Genomic DNA, 23,779 nt, shown 5'->3' with positions numbered 1-23,779 from the left:
GCCCCTCGGTCCAACATCCTGATTCCACAGACTGACACAGAGGGTAGGGCCTAGGCCAAGCACATCTCTTTTGTCCCGGCCACTAAATATGGACTCAAAGCCTCACAGGGCCTGAAGACAGAAAAGTGGCGGGATGTGCTTCCTCTGAGTCTAATCTGTATATACATAAACATATATTTATACATAAGCCTTTTATTTATATATATATTATTAATAGAGACTAGTGCCATGCCTGTTCTGAACCAGTTTCCTTGTACTGAGGTTGTGCTGGCTGCAGCTTTTTATCTGAAACCGTAAAAAGTGACCTATGATCAACTGAGAAATGTCTGTGTCAGCCCGATAAGGTGAAATAAAAAATAATGACCGTATCAAAATGATCTGGCTGGACGGATATGATTGCTGACTGCAAGTTGTAGACCTCTGCTGTGGGTTATCTAAGGTTGTTGAAGGAGACCGCAGCCCCCCCAATGATTGCAAGGCGCCGTTTGCCTATTTATTCAAATTTTATTAATATTGATCTTTTCACGAGTCCACATGGCACCAAATGCGACCCTGCACTTCCTATGGTCATGAAGAACACAAACACCAGGTGCAGAGAGGAAAAGATGAACGATTCGTGAGATATGAGGTTCACAAACACACAGACAGACATTTGTGGAATAAGTGGGTAGATCAGGACCCTGAAGTATCAGCACGTGAGCGTCCATCTTCCTCACATGCACGATACACACACACACACACACACTCACACCTTTGTAGATTTACTGGAAAAAGCAGATATGAAGAAACCGCAGGAGGAAGCACAAGACTCTGGACTGCAGTCACAGAGCAGGAGGGATCGGCAGCACAATAAAAGGCTGATGAATGGTGTGTAAAAGATTGGAGGTGGAGGAGGAGGAGGAGGAGGGTGCAGAGTGCAGAGTGCGATATGATGCATGCAGAATATTAATAATGAAAAAAACTGTAATCCTGGTGAGTACACATCAGAACAAAAGAACAAGTTGGGAAAGAGAAACCTTAACTAAAGTTGACTGTTTCCCTCTGGCTCAAGCAAGTTTCTGTCTCTCTCCATCGGTTTTTATAATCTAATCTCACTTGCGACATGTTTCTGCTGCTGACTAGATAAAAAACCTTTGTGTCTGATTTGTTGATGCTATCTGAAGATATCAGCAGATTCATAATGAAACAGAATGTACATCAGCATGACAGCCAGTTTTTTTCCACTCTCTTGGAGACATTTCCAGCACAAACTCCTTCAGCATTGTAAAAAATAAAAAGTATAAAATGCAGTAAAATTGCAGCCGGGTTATCTTATCTGTAATGTTCAAGGGCTTGGAATATCTGGGTGCAGAGTCCAGTGTCTTTACGAGAGAGAATACGGGCACAGTATTAATCTGCCACACTGATAAAAGTCGCTCCTCGTTCCTGTGAATGGACGGTGCCTCAGGTCGTAATCATTTCTGCTGCAATTTAGATCCGATAACAGTCCTGCTGAGCATGAAATTACCTTGTGCCCACACGTCATATGTGGCCCTACAATTTCGGCAGAGGTTGATGTCTGTTGATGATCTCATTTCAGGAATGACTGAGTCCCTAAAGGGAGATGATGGAGTCTTACTTAAGATTTCAAAAATCTGTGGCTCACGACTGTTTGATTTGGTTTCTCATCTGCTTATTGTGTTGTTAAATTTGCTTTCATGAGAGAGAGCCCAAACGCACAAGCTCGTGTTTACTTATCACTCTTTGTATGTTATATTTTCAGTTTTCTCATTTTAACTCAAAAGAAAGAGAAATGTGTGTGCAATGTAACGTGATGTCCATTTTCTATTTTGCAGTGGTGGGTTGTAACTGAACACATTTTCTTAGTTACTGTGCTTCAGTAGATCTTTCATGCATCTATACTTTACTTAGGTAGATCACCCTGAGGAGATCCATGTGACAAACCCTATCCTCTTTCAAATCTCTCTTTAAGACACGTGTTCCCTCTCCTAGTTCTGATCTTACCAGCTATTTGTAAAAAATAGCTGTGTATCTATGCTTTTATGTTGTGTGATCTTCAAATTGCTTTTAAGTGTTTCCTTTTGTTTCCCTTTAACATTTTTATGTTTTGAGGTGTTATATAAATTAATTTTATTATTATTATTTTCTCCACTACACAAACATCTTACTACTCCATTACATTTTCCGTTGCATTCTTCTACATGTTCATATTGTTCTTAATACTTGTAAAAGTAAACCATGACCTCAGGCGAATTGATCCACCGATCCAATCAGAGCAGACAGGTAACATTGGACCTCGCCTCCTGAAGCAAAATGGATTCAGATGAGGCCACCGCCATGACTCAGCATTTAATTAACAGGAAAATGCTACAGAGTGTTTTCAGTAGCATCGTCTGCAGCCGTCTTTATTAATATGACTCCTATGTCTACTGTCAGCAAGTATTTACTTTTACTTACATTTACTTATACTTTAAGTACATTAAAAGCAAGAACTTACTTTTGCTCTATGGTACCTTTACTCTTTGTACTTTTACTTTTGTGGAATGTTTGAGTGCTCCTCCACCTCTGCCATTTTGCTCCTTCAAACACGTTTCCACTTCGCAGAGCCAGGTCTCAAATATCAAGAGAGGTGACTCATGTCTCGTGGCTAAAGAACAATCAGTGTGTTTTTTCTTTTTGGTCGATCTGTTTGATCGTTTTAATATTAAGTTGAAGGAACACCCTACTCGTCCTCTGCTGGTTCATCCTCCTCTGAACTTCAATCTGTAATAAGTCACTCCATGTCCCTGTTATAGGGAGATATTTTCACTCTGTTTTGGTTAACAAAGTCCAAATGTAGCTGAATTTCAATAAACAAATGGTTCAGCCAAACAATATGGCTTTGTCTTGCTTTTTTGTTTGGACTGGGAAGCAGCCGCCACAGCCCCAAAAATGTCCCTTGCACACAGCAGAGCAGCTTCCTCTGCTCATGTCAAAGTGTTCGTGGGCGTCAATAAAGAGAAGACATGGCAGTGATTTGAAACGCCACCAGGTGGAGGGCTTCTGTTCCCAGAATGATTCAACAATAACTGCATCAACCCCCTGCAGGTACATGTGATAAACAGTACTTGTACTATGAGTCAGTTGTAATAACACTAATAAATAATCTATTGATCAATAATTGCTTATTCAGCTTTCCACAGAAGGCCGTTGAAAGAATGAGCAAACACGCTGCCAGACGTCAAGTGAGCATTTCCTTTGTACTGTAAGCCGAGCAGAAGGGTTAGGGTTAGGTTAGTCAGCAGTCTCTGACAACTGCTTCTTTTTCACTGTGTGACGTATGTTGTTATGAGACCTGTGTGTGTGTGGTGTGTTTTCAAGGATGTTTCACATGATGGAGGAACTAGGATAGGTATAAAACAGCAGTACAGACTGTTACAGCTGTAGTGTTCCTGTTCTGTGTCCCTGTTTTTCTCTTGTCTCTCCTCTAGCTCCACTCTGATTTCCCGATCTTTCATCGATGAGGTAAACCTGGACATTTAGGTTCTCTAAAAACTTGTGTGTCAGGATCAGCAGAGGCTTCCAGGGTGGGGACAGCTGGTTCTGCTAGGCCTCAGCCTGGGATTTTAACATTGTGTGTAGTGTGTCGTTTAATGTTAATAAATCCCATGGCTTGGCTGTTTAAAAGGCTTTCTGTTGTTTCATGTAAGTGATCTGACATGTTGTTGGTCCCATAGGGCCACATAATTATTGGTGTACCACGGACATTTCCAAATCATGTCATTAAGTGTATCCTTTAACCTCACTCTCAGAAGCTTTGTTTAGCTCATTATTCTGCTGTCAAATGTTCCAGTTAATAAAATATCACTTGATTTAAATTTAAAGGTTGTGTAGAATTTGGTGACCTCACCTCACCCTGCCTTTCCAAACATGAAAGAGAACCTGTGGCAACTTTCAGTTTTCATAAAAACTCAAAAAAGTGTTTAGTTTGTCCAGTCTGGGCTACTGTAAACAAAATGGCGGTCTCCGTACAGAGTTCCCAGTCCGGATGTAAATATAAAGTATTTAAATATAAAGGGCCAATTCCAGGGTAAAGGAAAACACATTTTATAGAATTCAGGTGACTGACGTTCAGGCTTTGACTAAGACAAATAAGCACCAAACCAATCTGTGATTTATACATACATTTACATTAGTGACATCAGGACCAGCTGCAGCCTTTGGACTTGGATAACTTATTGACACCAGTTGAAGGTAAAGACGATGGAGAAGATGTTTCTTTAAGCAGCAAATTAAAACGGTTTAAAATACAAAGACAAAAAGCGACTTCATCAATGACTGTTTATTTTGCTTTTATGAACATAATGTAATAAAATCAACTAAAAGTTTCATACAGGCTTCTTTATCATCTCATTGTGTATTTCAATTAAACAATCACAGCTATTCACAGTCCTCATGTTAAAGTGTTTTACAGTCAATAGCTACTTTCAAGTTACGACAACACATTAAAAGACATTAAACTGAACATGACATACGGACACCTCACGCAGAAAGCCCCACGACACCTTCTCAATTAAGATTCCTCTCTGATTGGCGTGCAGCCAGAGAAAAAACTGTTCTGAAAACTCGTCAGGAGTCTTTTCTTCTTCTTGAGGAAACTGACTGTTGTTCTGTCCTCCCCTGCATCTTCTTCCTCCTCTTCCTCCTCCTCCTCCGGCAAGATGGGTTTCCTGATCAGCTTCAGGTCTGAAGGGGTATGCCCCATTTCTACAATTTCTTTTAGCACCTAGAATGGTACAGATTGGGACATTAGTACTGGATCTGTATTAGATCTTTGTGGACCTAATACTAAATGCAAAAACACACAATTGAAATCAGCACACATTTGAAACGTAGATTTGCAGTTTGCCTTAACGGGAGGCATAAAGAAGTGACCATATATTGTATATGAAGATGAAGGACATGTCCACTTACCCTGCACTATGCAGGAATGAACTTATATGATGTAATTTGAAGTCAGAGTATGCAAAGTGGCTTTTGGGGGAATTGAGCCACGGTATCAATGTCCTGGTAATACACACACTTTCATTTTCAGTCATGGCATTTTGACGCCTCTGTAGAGCAGCCTGCTGGAAATCTGATCCAAGTCTAAGACATTTGCGAGCCTCTCTCGTCTTTGAGGAGTTCTCACACAGCAATCAAGCCTTGAACAGTGGCTTCTGTCTGCAACTTGCAACTTGTGCTGGCGACTGGCAAATCAGGCTTAAAATCATGTAATGTGAATTAGACTTAAGAGAATGCATCTGTCCGTTTAAATCATCTTCTTTTTAACTCTCAAGCACATATTCTGCATTTAAAAGCCGATCATTCTCAAGACCACCACATGAAGGATTTGTCTTTGTGGTGCTGAGTATTCAGAAGAAGACAGTTTACCTTCTTTGTTGGAGTACAAGATGGCGGCTTGAAGAAGGTGGAGTTATCGGGGCTGGTGGTTTTGGGTTCTTGAAGAGATTCAGAGTCTCTGGAAACATTTTCTGTCTGCCCAGCAGCCTGGAATGAGACGAAGGTTCAAAAGTGAGAACAATGCTCATAGTTTCTCATGCAGTTATTATAAAAGAAGCCAATGTACCAATAAAGCAAAGCGAGGATATCTTTTCAGTTAAAAGTCAGATGTGACTGGATACAAGTGGTAAGTGTCTGTGGCTACAAATAAACTTAAACTAGAACAAATTTCATGCGATTAACACACGTGTTTAACATTTCAATTACATAATTGGTGATGTCATGCAATTGTCATGAATAAATTAGTTGTGAATAAATAAAAACTGCCGTTAAAAATATTGTTTGTTGGGTTATTACATCAATGATTATTATTAATGAGTGTTCAAAACCCATCCTGACAAGACAACCTGCACCTGTGAGAAAAGATGTACATTGAATTGTCTTTCACAATACTGGAAACATATACATACAAAGTTTAAGTTGCATGTGACACACGTTATATCATTTGTTTTTTGCATATTCCTACCTGAGAACTGCAAGAACAACTGTTGTGTTAGATTAGTTAGTTAAAAGCCAGTCAGCCGATGATGTTGAACATGGTCTGACAACTCAACATGATTTACCTCAGAAGGCCCCTGGCTGTCCATATTTCGGCATTTCTCATGATCGCACTGGCAGTTTTCCCCGCACGTCATCTTCCCTTTGCGACATCTGCACTGTTTGTTACTGCAGCGACCTTTGCACGCACACTGCAAGAAGAGAAATCATCACAATCATGGCCTTTGCCTCAAAAGCCTGATCCTTATACGTGTATAACCTGTAAAATGTGATACATAAGCCGTTTTCAGACATGATTCTGGCAGAAGGTTGTTGAGCTGGAGACTGAGTCTCACCCCAGTTGCCTTTGGTTTCTTTGAGGCATTGCGTCCCTTCTCGGGTTTCACAGGGCGCCACTCCTCCTCCTCCTCCTCCTCCTCCATTTCCATCTCATTGTCAGACATCAGCTCTTCAACGCTGATGGCCATGTTCTGCGGAGCTTTTGCTGTGGTGTAGCGCTTCACTTTAGGCTTTTGTACAGAGAGAGAAAAATCAAAAAAATACTTGAATTCAGCTACATAGCTTCTATACAAATAAAACAGTTAATGTTCAACTTTCTGACTTCTGAATCATTTTTAATGTTGTTTTAGACATGGCTTTGTTTTAATGCATTTTATTTTATTCAATACAAGATTACCAAGATAATTTTTTTTTTGTAGTTAATAAACCAACATGAACATTAAACAAACAATAGATAAAAAAGGTATAATATCTGAAATACCAACCTTTGGAGGAACGTAGTCAAACGAGTCATCTGGGCTGTTTTCGTTGTTTATCGTAGGCACAAGGATCTTTTTCCCACTTGCCAGGTGAAGCAATGATAGTTTCTTTTGAATAGAAACACAATATATGGTTGTGTTCAATCACACAGCACAGGCGAAGATAAATGTTTATTTTTCATACCCTGCACTCAACAGCAACATCAAAATGCAACTTTTTACCAGACAACACATTTTTCAATAGTACATTTTTCTAAGGCTGTGTTATTAATTAAAGCACAGCATTTATTATTTATAATTTTACTTCAGATTAAATGATAAGAAAAAAAAAAAATTTATTGAGTGAATTCTACAGTCACCTGTCTGTATTGCTCGTTCTGCTCCAGCAGTTTCTGGTTCTGCTCACTTAATTCCTGCAGCTTTTCAAGCTCTTCTTCCTGAAATGATATTACAAATAAGCACATAATTCACTTCTGCATGATTTTCTTAGAAAACCGGTGAGAGTGGATTAAACACTCTGGAACCAGTGGAGACAAACCTGAACTTTGAGGCGCTGGATAAGCTCATTCTCCTTTGAACTCTCCTCATCTGTCTGCTTTGTTGTGTCTGGCTCACTATATATGGGTTTGCTCTGTAGCTGGTGAAGAAGGTAAAGCACCTGCAGACAGAAAAGAAAAATGTTAATATGTCACACAGTGCACACACAACTTGTTATTTTATGGCCAACTGTTCTCTAAAAAGGATTATGACGGTTGAGACTGGTTCAAATGGACACCTTCTCTTGATGTTCCTGCTCCAGTTCCACCAACTGCTGCTGATGCTCCATGTCCATGGTGGACATCACATTCCTCTCATCAGCGAGCATCCTCCTTATATCTTGTGAGTTTCCTTTCTCCTGTTTGACTTCACTCTCCAGCTTGGAACTGGCTGTTTTAGCAGACACCAGCTACATGAACCAGAAAGCAGCAAATTAATGCGGGATAAATTAATAAAAAAAACAAAGAAGTTGTGAATCTTGGGACTTTCTAAGAGAAAAAAATCAGTCACCTCAGACAGCATGACTTTAAGGGCACACTTGGCTTCCACGATGCTTGTGATGGCGTCGATCCGCTGTTTCAAACGCCCCTCGCTGTCTGCGCGAATAAGTTTCTGCTGGAGGTCAGCGATCTGGGCGTTCCTGTTCAAATAAAAATGAGTCTGAAAACTTAATTATCCCTTTGAACAACAAGGATATACAGAAATAGATGTCTTTGTAAAATCTATATTCAAAATTATTTATATCAGGCCATTTGTATATATAGAAAATAATTCTAAGATCACTAGAATAGTGCTACCAGCATTACCAACATAAAGATGTAACTGAGAATAATGTCGTGATTTTAAGAGAACAAAGCTAAAGAAATAAAATTCCTTCTGGATCCAAAATCTTGAACGTAGATGTAACCAACGATAACCCTGCAGTCCAAAGCTACCATTTCAAAAATCTGCGTGATTCTTCTTTAGAATTGACAGTTTCTTACACAATCATTTCAAAGTCCTGATACTTGTGATAATGTGGTGCTCCTTTTAAGAATATTTTTAGTCTTCATATTGTTGCTTATTTTATAATGAACGACATCTCAGTGATCTGCTGGAGGACAGGGAGCTCAAAAGGCTGATCTGCTCAAACTCTTCTGACATGTAGCCTAAAATTTGGATTTTATTCTTGTAAAAATTTTGACTGCTCTTCTCGTGATATTACAACTGAATTCTTATTATTTCCTCCATTTATTTGGCAATCAATTGCAAATCCAATGCATTGACATGAAATGAAAGCACATACAGTATCTTGAAAGAAAATGTGCAATATCCGCTTTAGCCAGATGTCGGCAACTAAACCACCAGCAGACATTAGCCAGCTCAGGATGGAAAACATTGTTCAGTTTTTAAAACTATTTTGCAATTGAGAAACATATTAGCTGAGAAATATGTATAGGAAAGTATTTCAGCCTGAGGCAAGACAGAGTTTGATAAATGCAGTTTAAATAGAATGCTCAAATCAAATAAACAGTTTAGGACCAAGTCTGAGAAGGTTTCTGTGTCACCTGAGAGCGATTTCTGTCTGCAGGTTCTCCACCTGTTTAGTCAGAGGCGTTTCCAGCGCCCCATGGCTCTCCAGCTCAGAGATGATCAGGGTCCGACGCTGCATGGATGGATCAAATTAAACTGTGATTTCATGTAACATTTCTGCTCTGTTGGTGCAATGACTTCTCACTTTTGTAGATTTTTATCTCAGGTTCAGCTCACCCTTATTTTGGGAGCAGGTCTCTCCCCGGCATCGAGCTGCCGTTTGAGATGGTTGATCTCCTGAGCCAAGACCTTTCTGTCGTCCAGCAGGTCAGTGAGGTGGCGCCGGGCCTCTTCTGTACTGACCATCAACTCCACTTCATTAAGAAGCCAATTCTGATTACATAAACGCAGGGTTAACCATACAAAGATGGTCAATGTAGAAATATTTAATCGTACAACATACTCTTGTATTATTATAAATATAATGCCATTTGCATTTAATGACCTCTAATAGACAAAATAAAAGTCAATGCCAATAGAAGCAGGTTTTACTACCTTAACTCTTGCAGCAGCTCCCTCTGCTCCTCTGTTGTGAGCATCTTTTCGTTTGTCTACCACCTCACTTCTCTTATGTAGAGCATCTTTCAGCCGTTTGTTTGCAGCTGCAGCCTGAAAGGGAAACAATAAACTTGCAAAATTCAACTTTGGATCATTTCAGGTTTAATTTAAGCTGTTTAACATGAACATGATTTTCAAACTTAATTATCTTAGAGCATGAGTCAATCAGACATTTGTAACTAAGTTGGTACAAAACATAATATTTATGGGATGTATTTTCTATTTTACAGATACTGAAATTATCAAAGCAAGCATATTTGCTTTGAGATCAAACGCCTCACCTCTTCAGTTTTAAGACGCAGGACGTTGGCCTGTTTCTGGAAACCCCGCTCGAGTTTCAGCATCTCGTACTGGCGCTTACGATCCTATAAAAAAAAATGAAAAAGCGTAAGAACTTTATCGCTGCATGAATTAAAGGATTAAAATGTCCAGCAGTGTCTCAAGAAGAAGTTGATCGTTACACACCTTCTCTTTCAGCTGCAGCACCTCTCTGTCCTTCGTGCTCTTCCATTGTCTGAATTTCTCTGAGTCCTCCCTCATCTGTCTCATCAGCTGCGTACGCTGCGTCTTCATGGACTGTGAATAGTGTTATTGGGCTTAGATTGAGTATCTTACATGTGCAAAACGTAGTGTTAAATTGTCACCATCGAAGACACTAAAGAAATGGAAAGAATATCAGTAGCTACCTGTATCGCCTGCATGAGTTTGTCAACTTTCTGAACTGAAGATTCTTTGATTTTTATCATTTTAGACTGATCAAGAAGCTTCTTCTTCATGTCTCCGAGCTGACCCTCGAGCTCCTGCAGCCTCTTCCTCCGCTGCTCACTAAGCCTACAAGAAGGAGGTGATGTGTGTCAGACAAAGATACAAGTAAAAGAGTGAGGGCTTAGTTCGCTCTTGAAATTTTACGTAAAATTCAAATAAAATCATAAATAGGCATCAATATTACATGGAGATACAACAAAATCACAGCAAAAGAAAAGTGCAGTATTCATACTTGGCCTGGTTAGTGTCTTTCTTTGCAGACTGAAGAGCAAACACAAGATCCTCTTTCTCCTTCTGCAGAGACTCCACTGCAGACTGTAGAGACATTACGTTTTTCTGTGGGAGACACATTGTTCTGAAGATTAAAACCTGTCCAATTTTCAACATTTAATTTATATAGCTCATAAGAAATATAACTCACACAAAAACACTACGATTTATACATAACCCATTTCAATGCTCACATGACCCACCCCATGTTAAGTGTTAAAGACACACAATTAATGTCAGTAAATTCAAAAATCACTTAAAAAAAAAAGGATTTAGAATTTCAATATACAGAATATGAGCACAATATTACAAAGCAGTTTTTAAGCCACTCGTGTCAGAAATGTATAAAACATTCTCTTACCTCGTGCTCTGACTGCATCGGCTCAAGCTGGTGGTCATTCTGGCACATTTTCTTCACAAAAGCTTCCTTCAAAGTCAACACTTTGTTCAGCTCGATCAGTTCCTTGGAGAGCTGGGCCTGCCGCAATGCATGATGCGTGGCAAAGGCCCCCGGGGAGTCCTTATCAACGGCGGCATCCTGTTTAGCGTGTTGGAAGTGGGGAACATCTTACATTACATAACGTTCAGGAGTAAAAAGATAAGAAAGGAGACACTTTTTTTATTATTTGACAAATGTAATTTCATGTGAATAAGTGTAAACGTACTGATTGGTTGTCTTCTGCAGCATTATTACTTCCATTCGCGGACATCTCAGGAACGTCCTCTCCTACAGCCATTGCTTCGATGGAGGCGGTGAGGCCTGCGCTCTCATTCTTTTAAAATGCAACAAACATTAAAACTGTTTAAAAATAATGGTTTTGAGATACAAATTGTCCAAATCTGGATTTACAGGTCAGATTGTAGGTATCTGGACAGAAACATATTTATGGTCTTCAAGCTCTGAAATGAAATAATTGATGCTACTAGGTGCAAAGTCTCAGCTTTCATTTGAACAGTTTCCAAACTGCACACGATTCAAAAGCTGTGCTCCATTATAATGGTAAAAAAGCTTGATTCACTTATCATAGATTACTCAACTGAGTCTATAAAAAGTCAAATATGATGTCCACTGCAAATTTCAGTAATTCTCGACCTTGCTGTCTTTTGGTGAATAATTGTATAAATTGACTTTATTACCTTGAGCTCTAAGATGACTTCTTGCAGATTCTTCATCACCTCAACATTTTCCTTCAATTCCTGGTCATCCAGCGTCTCCAACAATTTCTCAAGATCCACTGTACATCTGAAACAAACGTAAATAAAGAGTAAGGCTCAATATAATCGACTCTTTGGGCAATAAACTTTCTACATTTATCATTCAACCTTCAGGTGCTAAAACAGAACATATAGTCATTCAGGTACAAAAAAACCCAGTTGTATTCTTAAAGCTTTTGAGATCATAAGTATGCAACAACAAATAGCTGAATTATGAAAAGGAAAAAAGTCTGACGATCCAAAGCTAAACTTAACCTTTAAGAAGAATGGCTTGGCACAGAAACATTTTCTATGTCTTCTTTATTCTCTGTCCGACCCTTTAAATCACTCCTGTCCTCATGCCTTTGTGTACTTACGCTGCATGGTGCCGCAGTTGTTCCAGTTTGCTTTGCAGTACCTCATTTGCTTGTTCAGTCTATAGAGTAGAGCAAATGCAATATGTTAAACATGGAGAACAATACTGAACAGTAAACTGTCAGATGAAAGGAAACAGCAAAAGATAAACTAAGTGAATGCATAATACTTTTTTATATCAACAGCGATTTGATTTTTCTGTTTTCAGTTACGTTTTTGAAAGAGGGAAGGTCAACTTTAAGGTCATCACCATAATGATCTTTTCAAACATGAAGGCGGTCTGTCCAGCTGCCTGACTCAGTTCCCTGCTCAGCTTGCTGTTCTCGCCCTGCAGAGTGCGGTTCCTTTCCACCAGCTTGGTAACATTCTCCGATGACTCTGGCCTGTAACAGACGGACGGTGTGACTGTTGCAGCCTTTTGTTTTTGGGTAATACTGTAACCCTGGTGTAATTATCTCACATTATGTAACTTGGGAGTTTTGGTCTTACCCAGAGAGCACCGGAGCTACTCCCCCACGGGCATGCAGGAGCATCACCTGCAGCTCCTGAACCTGGAGAGTAAATCAAGACACTTAAACCATCAACTTTTAAGAGAGGCTGGTAGATTGTGTGTCTCGGACTCTCAGCTTTATCAATCTTTGATTTCTTTTTTAAACAATAGCTAATATAAACAAAGATTTCCAGCTTGTAAATAAGTCACTGATCTGAATTTACTCCATTTTTCAGTCTCTGTACCTGTTGTTTCAAACGGCCCATTTCTGCAGATCTGGGGTCAACATTGACAATTGGTTTGTTTTTAATTTTGCGAGCTCTGTCCGCGTATCGCAGGGTGTTGATGGTCTCCTCCATGTTTGAGTCTGCAGGACTGATGCACGCAATCATCAAAGTGTGGCTATTGCCTCCTAGAGAGTCTGATGAACAAAATACAGAAAACGGTTCAGGATAATTATTCTGCAGATTGTGTGGCATAACAGCTGCAGTAAACACCTGCCTGTTGTGATGTACATTAACTGGTAAAGTTGTCGGTTTTGCGTTCAACAACACGCAAGCAACAGGAGAGATACATGGATGAGAAAATAAGACCTTCAAACAGACAGTTACTAAAAGTGAGAATGGAATCTGACTAACATAATGACCAATGACTAAAGCCTACTTTGGAGCAGGCGGGTGAGTTTGGAGTCTCTGTAAGGAACAAAGGTGTTCTTCTTGCTTTCATCCCCCAACGCACTGATGACGTTACCCAACGACAAAAGGCCGCGATTGATGCTGATGCCTACAGAAGAAAATAAATCGCATCAAAACAGAAATAGCGTTATTAAGGATACGATCACAATACAAAGGGTATAAAGTTCATAAAGGAGTATACACAAAATTTGGGGGAAACATAAATTGAGAGTTGAAAACTTCTAAATAACTGAATCTTAAGAAAATTTAATATATTCATTTACCTTCTTTTAAACGATCGCCCTCTGCTTTGGTTTTCTTTTGTCGCTCTGAACCAGCTAAATCCACAAGGTGCAACTTTGAAACCATTGCGTCGACTCTGCAACAAAAGTTAAAATTGTTCAAAAGCAAGTATCGCATATAGCCCTGCACACACTAGTCGAATTTCAGGGGCAGTAGCATATGGTAACCTTACAAAAAAAAAACACGAACAACTACGAACATCCAGCCTGTGTGGAGATTGTCAAGACTGAGTCTGAAGAAAATGATTTGCTAGTCTGATGAAACTCTGTCTTGAGAACACCAGGCCCTGATCATCACCAAGCCCATTGGATGTCAACTGATGACAAGTTAGCCTCTGGGGGCAACAGCCAATATATTGGGGCTTGTGGTCTAGACAGCAGATATCAAGTATGGGCCAAAACTGCATTCACTGCACATAGTTTAAGGTTTGACTTGTTTCTTTTATCACACAAGTCAAACTTTTGTCCACATAAAACCCCAAAAATGATACTTTGAAGTTATAGATCCAGACAACATTTTAGGTTTAATAGGTAAAAAACCAATAGCAAACACATTTCGGTGAATGTGTTCTGCCTCTATTGCTCTCAACACAGACCATTATACCTAAGGGCAGCAAAAGTCAGCTCGAATGTGAAAAAAAAGAAACAGAAGCTTCCCACCCCAAAATATTGTCCCTCACAGATCCGACATATTCACATGTAGAATCTGTTTAAAGAGATTAGGCTAAAACCAACCAAATGGTGCAGCATGGTGGTGGCAGCAATCTAAACAGCCCAACTCCAGCATGAGAAGCTTGGCATGACTCGGGGAAAAAAAAACTTGAAGTCATAATTTCAGTTCCTTCAAAGTCCTGAGTTAAAGGTCTGAACAATATGAGAGAATTAAGTGTGTGGTGTTAAAGGTATGTTAAACCAACAAGTAAGTATCACAATGATAAAATGACTAATGGAGAAAACACCACACTGACTTGTCTTTCCCTCTGCGCTGCTCCAGTGTTATGGTGAAGATGGCATGCGAGCGTGAAGAAGCAGCATTCATAGCTGTTGAACCCACGGTGCGAGCAGAGTTTCCCACCTCTAGACAGCCCACCATCTCTTGGGCAGAGGACACTTTCCTCTCAGTTAAGCCCACAATCTGTAAAAGAAGACAGTCAATGAAAACACAGGCTGACATCAACATATAGAATAAGACATGAATGTAGTTTATTCAGGTTTACCTGTTCAATTATTATAAACTCCCAATACAAGACACAATGTGTAATGTCACTCACCTTAATGCCATCTTTGGGATCTTCCCGAATGCTGATGGAAGGTTTATCTTTCGATGAAGACAGCAAGTCCAAAATATCTTCATTATAGATCTACAAGCAAAAGGAAATGCTTCACCAAATTCAATTATATAACTATTTTGCAGTAAAGTAACATTTGCTGCACGGCAAGGACTACAAAATATGTTATTTTAAAAAAATGATTAACCCAAAACAATATGTCCACCAACCTCCAGGTAAGATACTGCCAGAGAGAAATCACAGTCTTTCTGTTTCTCACTTTCATGAAATATTCTCTGGATAACTCTCGGGATAACTCCAACTGAAGAATCATTCTCCTGCGCTGATGTGTATGTTCCTCCCATGGAGAAGGTCTTTCCGGATCCCGTTTGTCCGTAAGCAAGAACCGTGGCATGGTAGCCTACAAAAGGAGAATTTAGTGAGGATACAAAATGACTTGAGTTAGTTCATTGTATGATGTTTTACATTTTACTCTTTTGCAGCCAATAATGATATAACATCTCTTTAAGCAAAACTTTAGATCCAAAACTGTTCTTATTTAGCAGACCCTGCATGGTCATATCCCAGTATTAGGGTAAAACTGGACAGACAGTCAATCACTGTTTCGCAATGCATAGCTACCTTTGAAAAGCCCAGACAATAAGGGGGACACAGCCGTACTGTAGACTTCTTCTTGCTCAGCATTGGCATCGAACACATAATCATAGGTGAACGCCTTCTCTGTGCCAACAATTACCTGAAAACAAACATCTGTTTAGACAATTTTTACGCGTAAAAGTTGAACACATAAGAAATATTTTCCGAAATGATTGAGCTCACACCTGGGGCTCGTCAGGCATAAAAGTGAGACAGCACTGACATCCTTCATTGATTTCTTTCTGTACCAACGGACGGCATCGCAAAGCAACCCGCACTGGGATCACCTTCGCCTCCTCATTTGTCATGATGAAAGATTCCAGTTACTTCCCTGAAGAAAAAGGGAAGAGGAGGATGTTATAATGAAGAAGAGAAGGGAGTAACACCCATCTAATAATGTGGCCAGATGTGTCAGCAGAAGTCCTTAAATATTTTCACTGGAAAAGGGACTTATGAAAAAAAAAAAAAACATTCATATAGAAGCCAAGATATTTTCTATGTAAAGATATGGTAGAGTGATGGTATCCAGAGCAGAGAATAGAATCACAATCCAGCATGTTGTGATCTGAACTTTTCTGTTCTTTGTTTTAGTCACCACTCCAGGCACACATTAATATCATGTCGGCCCTCCCCTTGTTTATAAAGCAAGATGTTAGTCCAGTACAGCATTCAGGTGATGCAAATATGACACTCAGGTGAGTTTGTCAGTTAAACATAACCTTTAATCAAGAGACACCTAAAACTAAAGTGCTGACACTGACGAAAGTCGGAGATAAACTCAGTGTTTCCCATTATTCAAAATAAGCATTTTCTCATGAGGAGACTATAACTATATGCCTAGCGTCAACATTTGTTATAATTTGAGAACAGCCGGGAAAACATTGAAATTGAAGAAAGCAACTCAACAGTGACGATAAGACAATATCAAAGTACTGTGATTTTCTATACAGTAGCTGTCGTAGTGGCTTGCATTATAATGGGATTTTTTCTGAAGATAGATAGATGTGATTTGAAGAAAACCTTTTTAAAGATGTCTCTGTGTATACTGATAATAATAGTCATACCATCAAAAGTTGTCTTTGAGTTGTCTGTCCTTTGTGGTCATGTTACGTTTTACTTCAAAATGACCAAATAAATAAAAGTCCCATTGTTTCATCATTATTCCGAAAACCTTGAATAACGTACCTATACAAATTCCAGTTATTATTATCATTTACACCTATGTAAACATGAATACGTTTGAAATGGAAAGGTCAGATACACGTTATTACCATACACTTATATACATAATCTTCTGTTATGACCGTGTTTAATCAAACTGATCTGTGTGGCACAGGGGTATTCCCCATCTTGTCCTATATTGTAAAGCACACATGTGGGCAGCAGTCCCCACATGTACAGTCAAAGTAAATCTGGAACACAGGACTGGTTTTATGGAATTGCATTATTTTGAATCCACGATTCGCCATGTGTGGAGCTGTTGAGGGTGAAGTTCTCCCAGCGATGCTGTTGCAGCGGACGCCGCCATTTGTCCATGTTTTGACGCTACTGCACATGCGCGACTTTCAGAGATAGGAAGGAAGCGAGATGGCTCACTCCTCAGCTACTTCCATCAGCAGCTCCGGTAAATCAACGTTTAATTAAGCTGCACGGCACGAGAAACACGCGCTATGACGTAATCAACGACTCGCCGACGAGTAAATTCGATGAATGCTCAGAGCACGGTGCATACGACAAAGGTTAGTTTGTAATATGCACACCGATGGGAAACAGTTATTTGTCTTTATACATTTGGCTCACCCCTCCCACTCTGGTTGGGGTTGTTAAAACTTAAAGGTTGGGATCTTCTCATGACATGCAAACAACAATGCCTTAGTTAAAGCAATCAGGCCAAGATTCATTCAGAAGAACAGGATACAGCATGATCAGGGTTGCATTGTATGAGATTCAATCATGATCAATCCAAGGGGAAATAAACGTGATCATATTGTTGATCATGTTACATTTCCCTTACAGATATCATCCTGCGACGAGCCGTTTTATGACAACTCTTCTATTTCCCTGTGATGTCACTCGGTCAGTCATTCCCTATTATAGGACACACGAGCCAGTAGGCTAACTGCAGCTCACGCACTGAAACTCAAACTAGCAACTTTGTCGTTGACGGTGGTTAAAAGTGCATTCGAGTGAACTGACAGCACCACCGGTGGAGAGACAAACCACCGTGAACCAAGCGCCCTGACAACAGCATTTCACCAACTAGCTAGCTGCAGTTATTAGCAATACGTTGATTTTTTTGAAAGTTACCTTTCCACGTTTCCTCCAACAGCACGATACGTGTGTCACAGAACTTGCACCCGGAGGCTTCGGCTGATAGAAGAGAACATGGATATCCGAGCGGCCCCTGTGAAACGCTTCCTCTGAGTGTTGACTTGTTGTACACTTTGCTCTTGACCCGAGTGTTGGGGCCGACGTCGTCTGTGAGATGAGTGTTGGCACCATAGATTTATTCTCACTGCCCGCCACTTTCAAACACCCGGCTCCTCCCCTCGCCGGCTTCTTCTACGCGGTTTTTATGGCAGCTGCGACGCTTTACTGACCCCTACAGGAAGAATAGAAAAGTACATCATTGACAAAGGATGCTTTATGTTTGTGCATATACATGGAATTTGAGTCGGTTGAGAATTGCTCTAGTAAAAGATCATACAGCGTATATTGAGTTAAGGATAGCATAAACATCTGAACATTAAATAATACATACAAAAAATTATAGTTTTAAAAAATAAAAAATAAACCCTCGAGGTGAATTACTTGCACATACTGTCAATTTAGAGAACATTTTAAGGTGAGTCCTTCCTCTGCCTTTTGTCCTCATATTTCGCTCACATTAGCAGAAACCGCATTGTTTCAGTCCTTTATCACTAGGATGTAGGTCAATGGGAAATTTAGCAAACTTCTATTAATCACAACTTGAGTGGTCTTGGCGAGCCATTAAAAACAGCACACGTGTTGAGATGCTTCATGAAAATGACGGCCCAAAATAAATTACATTTTCCAAAACCTAAAGCACAGACGGGTCGGGATGGGGAAGGAGGGAGGATGGGATTGAATGTAGGAACAAATGACTGGATGACTAGTCAAATACACTGTGAATGAAGCTCCTCTGGATGTGTGGTGTCCAGGAGCACGGCTGGACAGCCCCCCCGCTCAGCCACACAAGGCGCCATTTCAAGCTGACAAACTCTCCAACCCCCCCACACACAGCACAGAGTGTCATTGCGGAAACATTTAGCTTGTCTTAAGAGAGAGTCATGGTCGAGGCGTTCTTTTCATAGCATTACAGTTTAAAATTTTATAGAAAATAAGGACAAAACCTCATCTACGGACAGTTAATTGTGCAAAAAATAAGCAACAGACAATATGTATTAAGAGTGAAGAATGGGAAATTAATACGCCAAGTCTCTAGTGTGTGCAAGTCAGCTGCTCTGTCAATGATTATAAGATATATTAATGCAATCACTCTCTATCTTCTTTCGTTTATCTTAAAGTCTGAGATAATTATTCTGCCTGTCATTATTATGCTAGAGACCATGCAGTTTGTAAATGAAGTCAACAAAGTAAGACATCTGGGTCACATCATTAGGAACGATTTATGTGGTGATGACGGTGAGTGCTGTATACTGTATGCACAAGCCAGCATATTGGCATGTAAATTCTTTGTGTACAGAATCAGATGATGTTTAAAGAGCACATTTTAGAGCCTGCTGTACTTTCCCAGCCCATCTGTGGTGCAGCTGTACACACAAAACCGAAAGGTCCTCATGCAGGTGGGATATACTGGTGCTTTCAGAAATTTGCTACAGCTTCCGAGATGGATAAGTGCAAGTCACATGAATGTGGCCATCAATCTTTTGTACTCTGCTGAGGAATTTTACGCATGAGTTAATTTGATTAAAACATGTGATCATAGGGACCTTTAGTGAGACAAAGGTAGTCATCTTGTTTATTGGAAACAAAAGGTCTATGTTTTTAATCCCTGTGGACAAGAGTGATGCTTGTATTTCTATATTTTTGTCCTGTATCTTCTCATTTATTTATTAAAATGTTTATACTGGCCGGATTGAGATAAAGCACAACAAACAAAAAATAGTCCTGTGTCTAGACTTCTGCAATTAAAGGAAGCTCTATTCAATACAGTGTGCTTTCCTGCTGCTTATTCAGCTTTTTGTTGCTTTTCCTACCTTCGTCTTCCCTGAGCTTGTTCCTTCTACACAGTGAAAAAAAAATCTTTCACTTCATTTCATATTACTCAAGTGATGCATTCAAGATTCTACATACATTTGCAATGAAACAAATTTAGGTTTTTGTTAAATCTAACTGTATCACCGCATCAAGCGATTCTGTGTTCAAATCCTTGACCGAATGTGCTGAGATAGAGCAGGTTTTCCACTAAACATTTCTCGTGCTGAAGTGTCCTTGAGCAAGACACAGGGCCGCAAAATTGCCTCTGACGACTGTGCTGACAGTGTGTTAGTGATGCGTGAGTACTGCACATAGATTCACTGTGGATGGATAAACAACTACATTTACTGTAAAGCACGTTGAATGGTCATTCAAAGAAGTTCTATATAAAACCTAGAAATTTTACTGTTTCATGCATAAATTACTCTTGAATGAACAGATATTACAGGCATAATATATCTCACTAAAGTCCCTATGGTGATTTACAAGCTGTGCTCTCTAACCTAAGATTGTCACACTTTAATAATAATGACAGAGCGAGGTGTGAAGGTGAATCACTGTTAAAACTTAAAACTTGATGTTTCATCCCCTCATTTACTGACAATGACGACAACATGAGAAAGAACATCGATTACTAGTTCACCAAAACCCACAAAACAACCACAGGACCGCTGTGAGGCAGAGAGAAGAGTCACCGTCAGAACAGTGTGTGACTCAATATTTCTGAAAGATAGACGTGCCACTTAAGAAATCAAAAGCTCAGAGGGGATTTTTGTTTCACTCCATATAAGTGCATATAGAGGCAGAGGAGAAGCTGAGTGGGTGACATGTCATCCTTCTCTATGAGATGAGTTTTCAGCCTGCGATAAAATAGGGAGTGACTATGATGGAGGAGAGAAATGCCATTAAACTGGGAGTCAGAGGGGACAACCGCTGAGTCCAGAGGGAGAGGGAAGAGAATGATGCAGAGTAGTGTCAGAGGGTGCACTGATATTACATTTACATTCATGAGATGCATTAACATTTCCATTAATTCCTTCATTTGAACAATTGAGCACCGGATTTTCCTGGAACCAACCGTGTTTTGCAAATCCATCTGGGGATTTTATGGTTAGCTTGGTTATTAATATGGTCCTGTGCGAGCCGCGACCTTTAACTGCCCTATGACCCCTGGGAACTGCAACAACATTGATGGAGTTTATCCACTGTGACACAGATGTGTGACTCAGCCTCCACCCCTGTGTAAGATGCTACTGACCTCCTACAATCTTTTTCAGAGTACACGTCCAGAGGTCATATTGATTATTTATTATCTTATTGGGCAGTTGAACCCATAAAGATAATAACCATGAATAAAAAATGAGAGATTTGATTTCCTTTATCTTAAACAGGGCGAGAGATTTTGTGTAACAACGGGAGATTGGCCAAATGAAAGTGATTGTTTTGATATGTAGAAATCCCAGTTGGAGTAAAGTAATCACTGAGTCACTGAACAAAGCAATCCAAACATACAATGTTATTCTGTGTTTTCTGACTTTTTGAAGACTCTGCAAGGTTTTAGTAAACTTTCCATGGTCCACTTTCGACTTTTGCACATGATATCTCCGGAGCCAGCGGGTCCTGCGGCTGTGGGGAATTTCCACTACAAAGCTTAATAACAACATGCTAGATTGTTCCTGCTCCCAGGAATAGAAACAGACAGGGGAACGAATGGAACAAACCAGTCCATTCTCTCCATATACATATTCACTGGGCGATGATTGTGCATGTCAGAATTCCTCTTGAATAGGAAGATTAAAACTCTGCAGCTCAGCCTTTTCACTTTACTTAAAGCCACGCTGACCTTGAACAGCAGTTTATGTTGTAGCTGGAACGGGCAGTAACTCACCCTGCCAGCGTCCCTGCTGTAGTTTTAAGAGATATCTGGATGGATTGCATTGCAGTGACATCACCTATACGCCCAAAATCCAGCGGTCACATAAATGGTGTTTTGAAGAGAAAACACTATGCTCAGCTGCTCATGTACATCACAGTCAATGTTGCTCTATTGATCTAAAACGTTCTGTGCTTCACATTAACCCTGAATATGTACTGTTAGATCAAAATAAAGTTAATCTATGTAGACAACCATTTGAATTAAGTAGACATTCTTTAAGATTGAAAATTCAATAACTATATTCTCACTGTGCAAGCTAGCGCAATGACATTATGAGGTGTCATCCTCATGTCAACTCGTACCTGTTATAAAGATTAACGAGGGGAATATACAGATATAAAAAAGCAATTAAATAACATGTAAATCTAAGCAAAATAATGTAGATAAAGTTCTTCAATATAATTAGAGTGAATTTCAGTATTTTTGCACATCACACACATCAGAACTGAAATACACGCCTTTGACAGGGATGAATATGACAATAAAGCTTTGTGACATCACATAATTCACAACTATGACTGAGAACATTTTACACATTATATTGCTGACTAAAATTAATAGTATGCATTAATGTATAGTACGCACCAAACTTGTAGAAAAGCTTAGCACTGCATATTCTCCCCCCTCTTTTGCACGCTTCAAATCATTGGTAAAAACACATCTCTTCTCTTTGGCCATCACTTGTCAAGCTGAGAATTATTTTTATCTTATTTAATTCAATTGTAAATTATCAGTATTTTGAAATACTACATTCCTTTTACTTTGTAAAGCACTTTGGTCAAGTTGTTTTAAATGTGCTAAAGTTGACATATTTTGGGGACTTTTTGACTCCACAGTAACTGACATGTTTTCTATTATTTTACATTAAAGCTAAACATATGTTGAGGCTGATCTAATTGGTGTATGGTAGAGGGAAGTCATGTATGCAGGAGAATGAGGGCTTAAGATTACACTCACAGGTTTTGACCTATTTAGCTTAATATGTACTTTAGTTTCTATGTCAACAATACAATCAGTACTTCATTCTAAAATAACTTAATGTAAAATTTAAATCTGAACTTGACAGGAAAAGCAAGTGGAGGCTAAGCAAGAGGACATTGAGGGCACATTTGCAAGTCTAATGTAAGTACAGGCACCTTTTTTGGCATGGCTCTACTGCAGACATTGTCATCGGCTGTGGTTCTGTTATGAGGATCAACTAGACACATAAAGCAAACAGCACAGATACTAACATGAATTAGTCAGTTAAGCATTCTTTTCTCTGATGTCAGTGAGCGGCAGGGAATATTTTCCTCTGAGATTATTTATTCTGACAGGTGGGAAGTCCGATTCTTTGGACATTGTAAACTCTATTGGCAAAATCAAGTGTGAAGCTTTGTGCAGGTTTTAAAATTCAGGTGTCCCCGATCAGATCACGTGACAGGTTCAAACCTTCAGGGTGTAAAAACATAAAAAGTTATAATTAATAAGAAAATGTTCACTCAGATAGGGAATGTTGTGCTAAAAAGAAACACAGTACAAGGGATTGGCATTGGTTTAACATTTTCAATGTGGGATGTAAAGGTAAAATCAAATGTATTAAAAATGCCCCAAACCGTGAACTCCTAAGGGATCAAGCTTGGAGAAAGGATGACCTATATCACTGTTTGTTAGTCTCACCAGTTTGTTCCCTTCTGCTTTGCTTCAAATTAAGTTCACTTAAGTGCAGACCATGCTGATTGAGTGTGTAGATTTCCTATTGCCTAAGTGTTTTTGAAAAAAAGGAGAGGGAAACAACCATTTAAATGGATTTCAATTTCAGTCGCGAGGGTTCAAAATCTCCTACATCCCCCACCCAGGTGATAATACACTCTATCAGACAGTGTTTTTTCCAGAATCAGTAGTCTGCAGGGTCATCTTCGACTCATCATGTGTGACTTTTAGACAATGTTCACGTCTCTATACTGATGAATGTACATGTTAATAGATGTTTTTCACAAGGCCGGGGTGGTGACAAGTTGTGGTGTGCATAACAATTCAGAGAGCAAGAATTGGTCATGGGACAGTTGGGACATATCAGGATTCCCTGACCCGCACAACTCTCAAATAACAAATGACTAACATGACCTATCAAAGATGTAGTACCTAAGAGTGAGTTACTTT

The 23,779-nt window shown here is 39.5% G+C and overlaps 1 protein-coding gene across 2 annotated transcripts; it reads right to left on the bottom strand.

The window, feature by feature from the left end:
* Positions 1 to 4,325: 4,325 nt before the first annotated feature.
* Positions 4,326 to 17,876, bottom strand: kif4 (kinesin family member 4). 2 transcript variants are annotated; one of them, XM_061085551.1, is made up of 31 exons: positions 17,767 to 17,876; positions 15,645 to 15,790; positions 15,445 to 15,559; positions 15,033 to 15,223; positions 14,806 to 14,895; positions 14,503 to 14,669; positions 13,517 to 13,611; positions 13,222 to 13,341; positions 12,804 to 12,979; positions 12,558 to 12,619; positions 12,319 to 12,451; positions 12,071 to 12,129; positions 11,637 to 11,742; positions 11,165 to 11,272; positions 10,861 to 11,037; positions 10,462 to 10,565; positions 10,151 to 10,295; positions 9,930 to 10,040; positions 9,746 to 9,829; positions 9,402 to 9,515; positions 9,084 to 9,239; positions 8,882 to 8,979; positions 7,845 to 7,974; positions 7,573 to 7,743; positions 7,336 to 7,455; positions 7,157 to 7,234; positions 6,804 to 6,905; positions 6,375 to 6,548; positions 6,105 to 6,230; positions 5,413 to 5,529; positions 4,326 to 4,765 (listed from the first exon to the last, which is right to left on the bottom strand). In XM_061085551.1, the coding sequence occupies exons 2-31, from the start codon at positions 15,765 to 15,767 to the stop codon at positions 4,553 to 4,555; spliced, it is 3,765 nt and encodes a 1,254-aa protein (XP_060941534.1). In that variant the 5' UTR covers positions 15,768 to 15,790; positions 17,767 to 17,876; the 3' UTR covers positions 4,326 to 4,552. The 2 variants fall into 2 exon arrangements, with proteins under 2 accessions (XP_060941534.1, XP_060941533.1); XM_061085550.1 differs by lacking the exon at positions 17,767 to 17,876 and adding an exon at positions 16,524 to 16,969.
* Between the last annotated feature and the right edge of the window lie 5,903 nt (positions 17,877 to 23,779).

Source organism: Limanda limanda, chromosome 14 (assembly GCF_963576545.1).
Source record: "Limanda limanda chromosome 14, fLimLim1.1, whole genome shotgun sequence".
In the NCBI taxonomy this organism is placed as follows: Eukaryota; Metazoa; Chordata; class Actinopteri; order Pleuronectiformes; family Pleuronectidae; genus Limanda; species Limanda limanda.
Note: the sequence above shows the minus strand (reverse complement) of the source record. Positions and strands in the feature narration are given on the sequence as shown.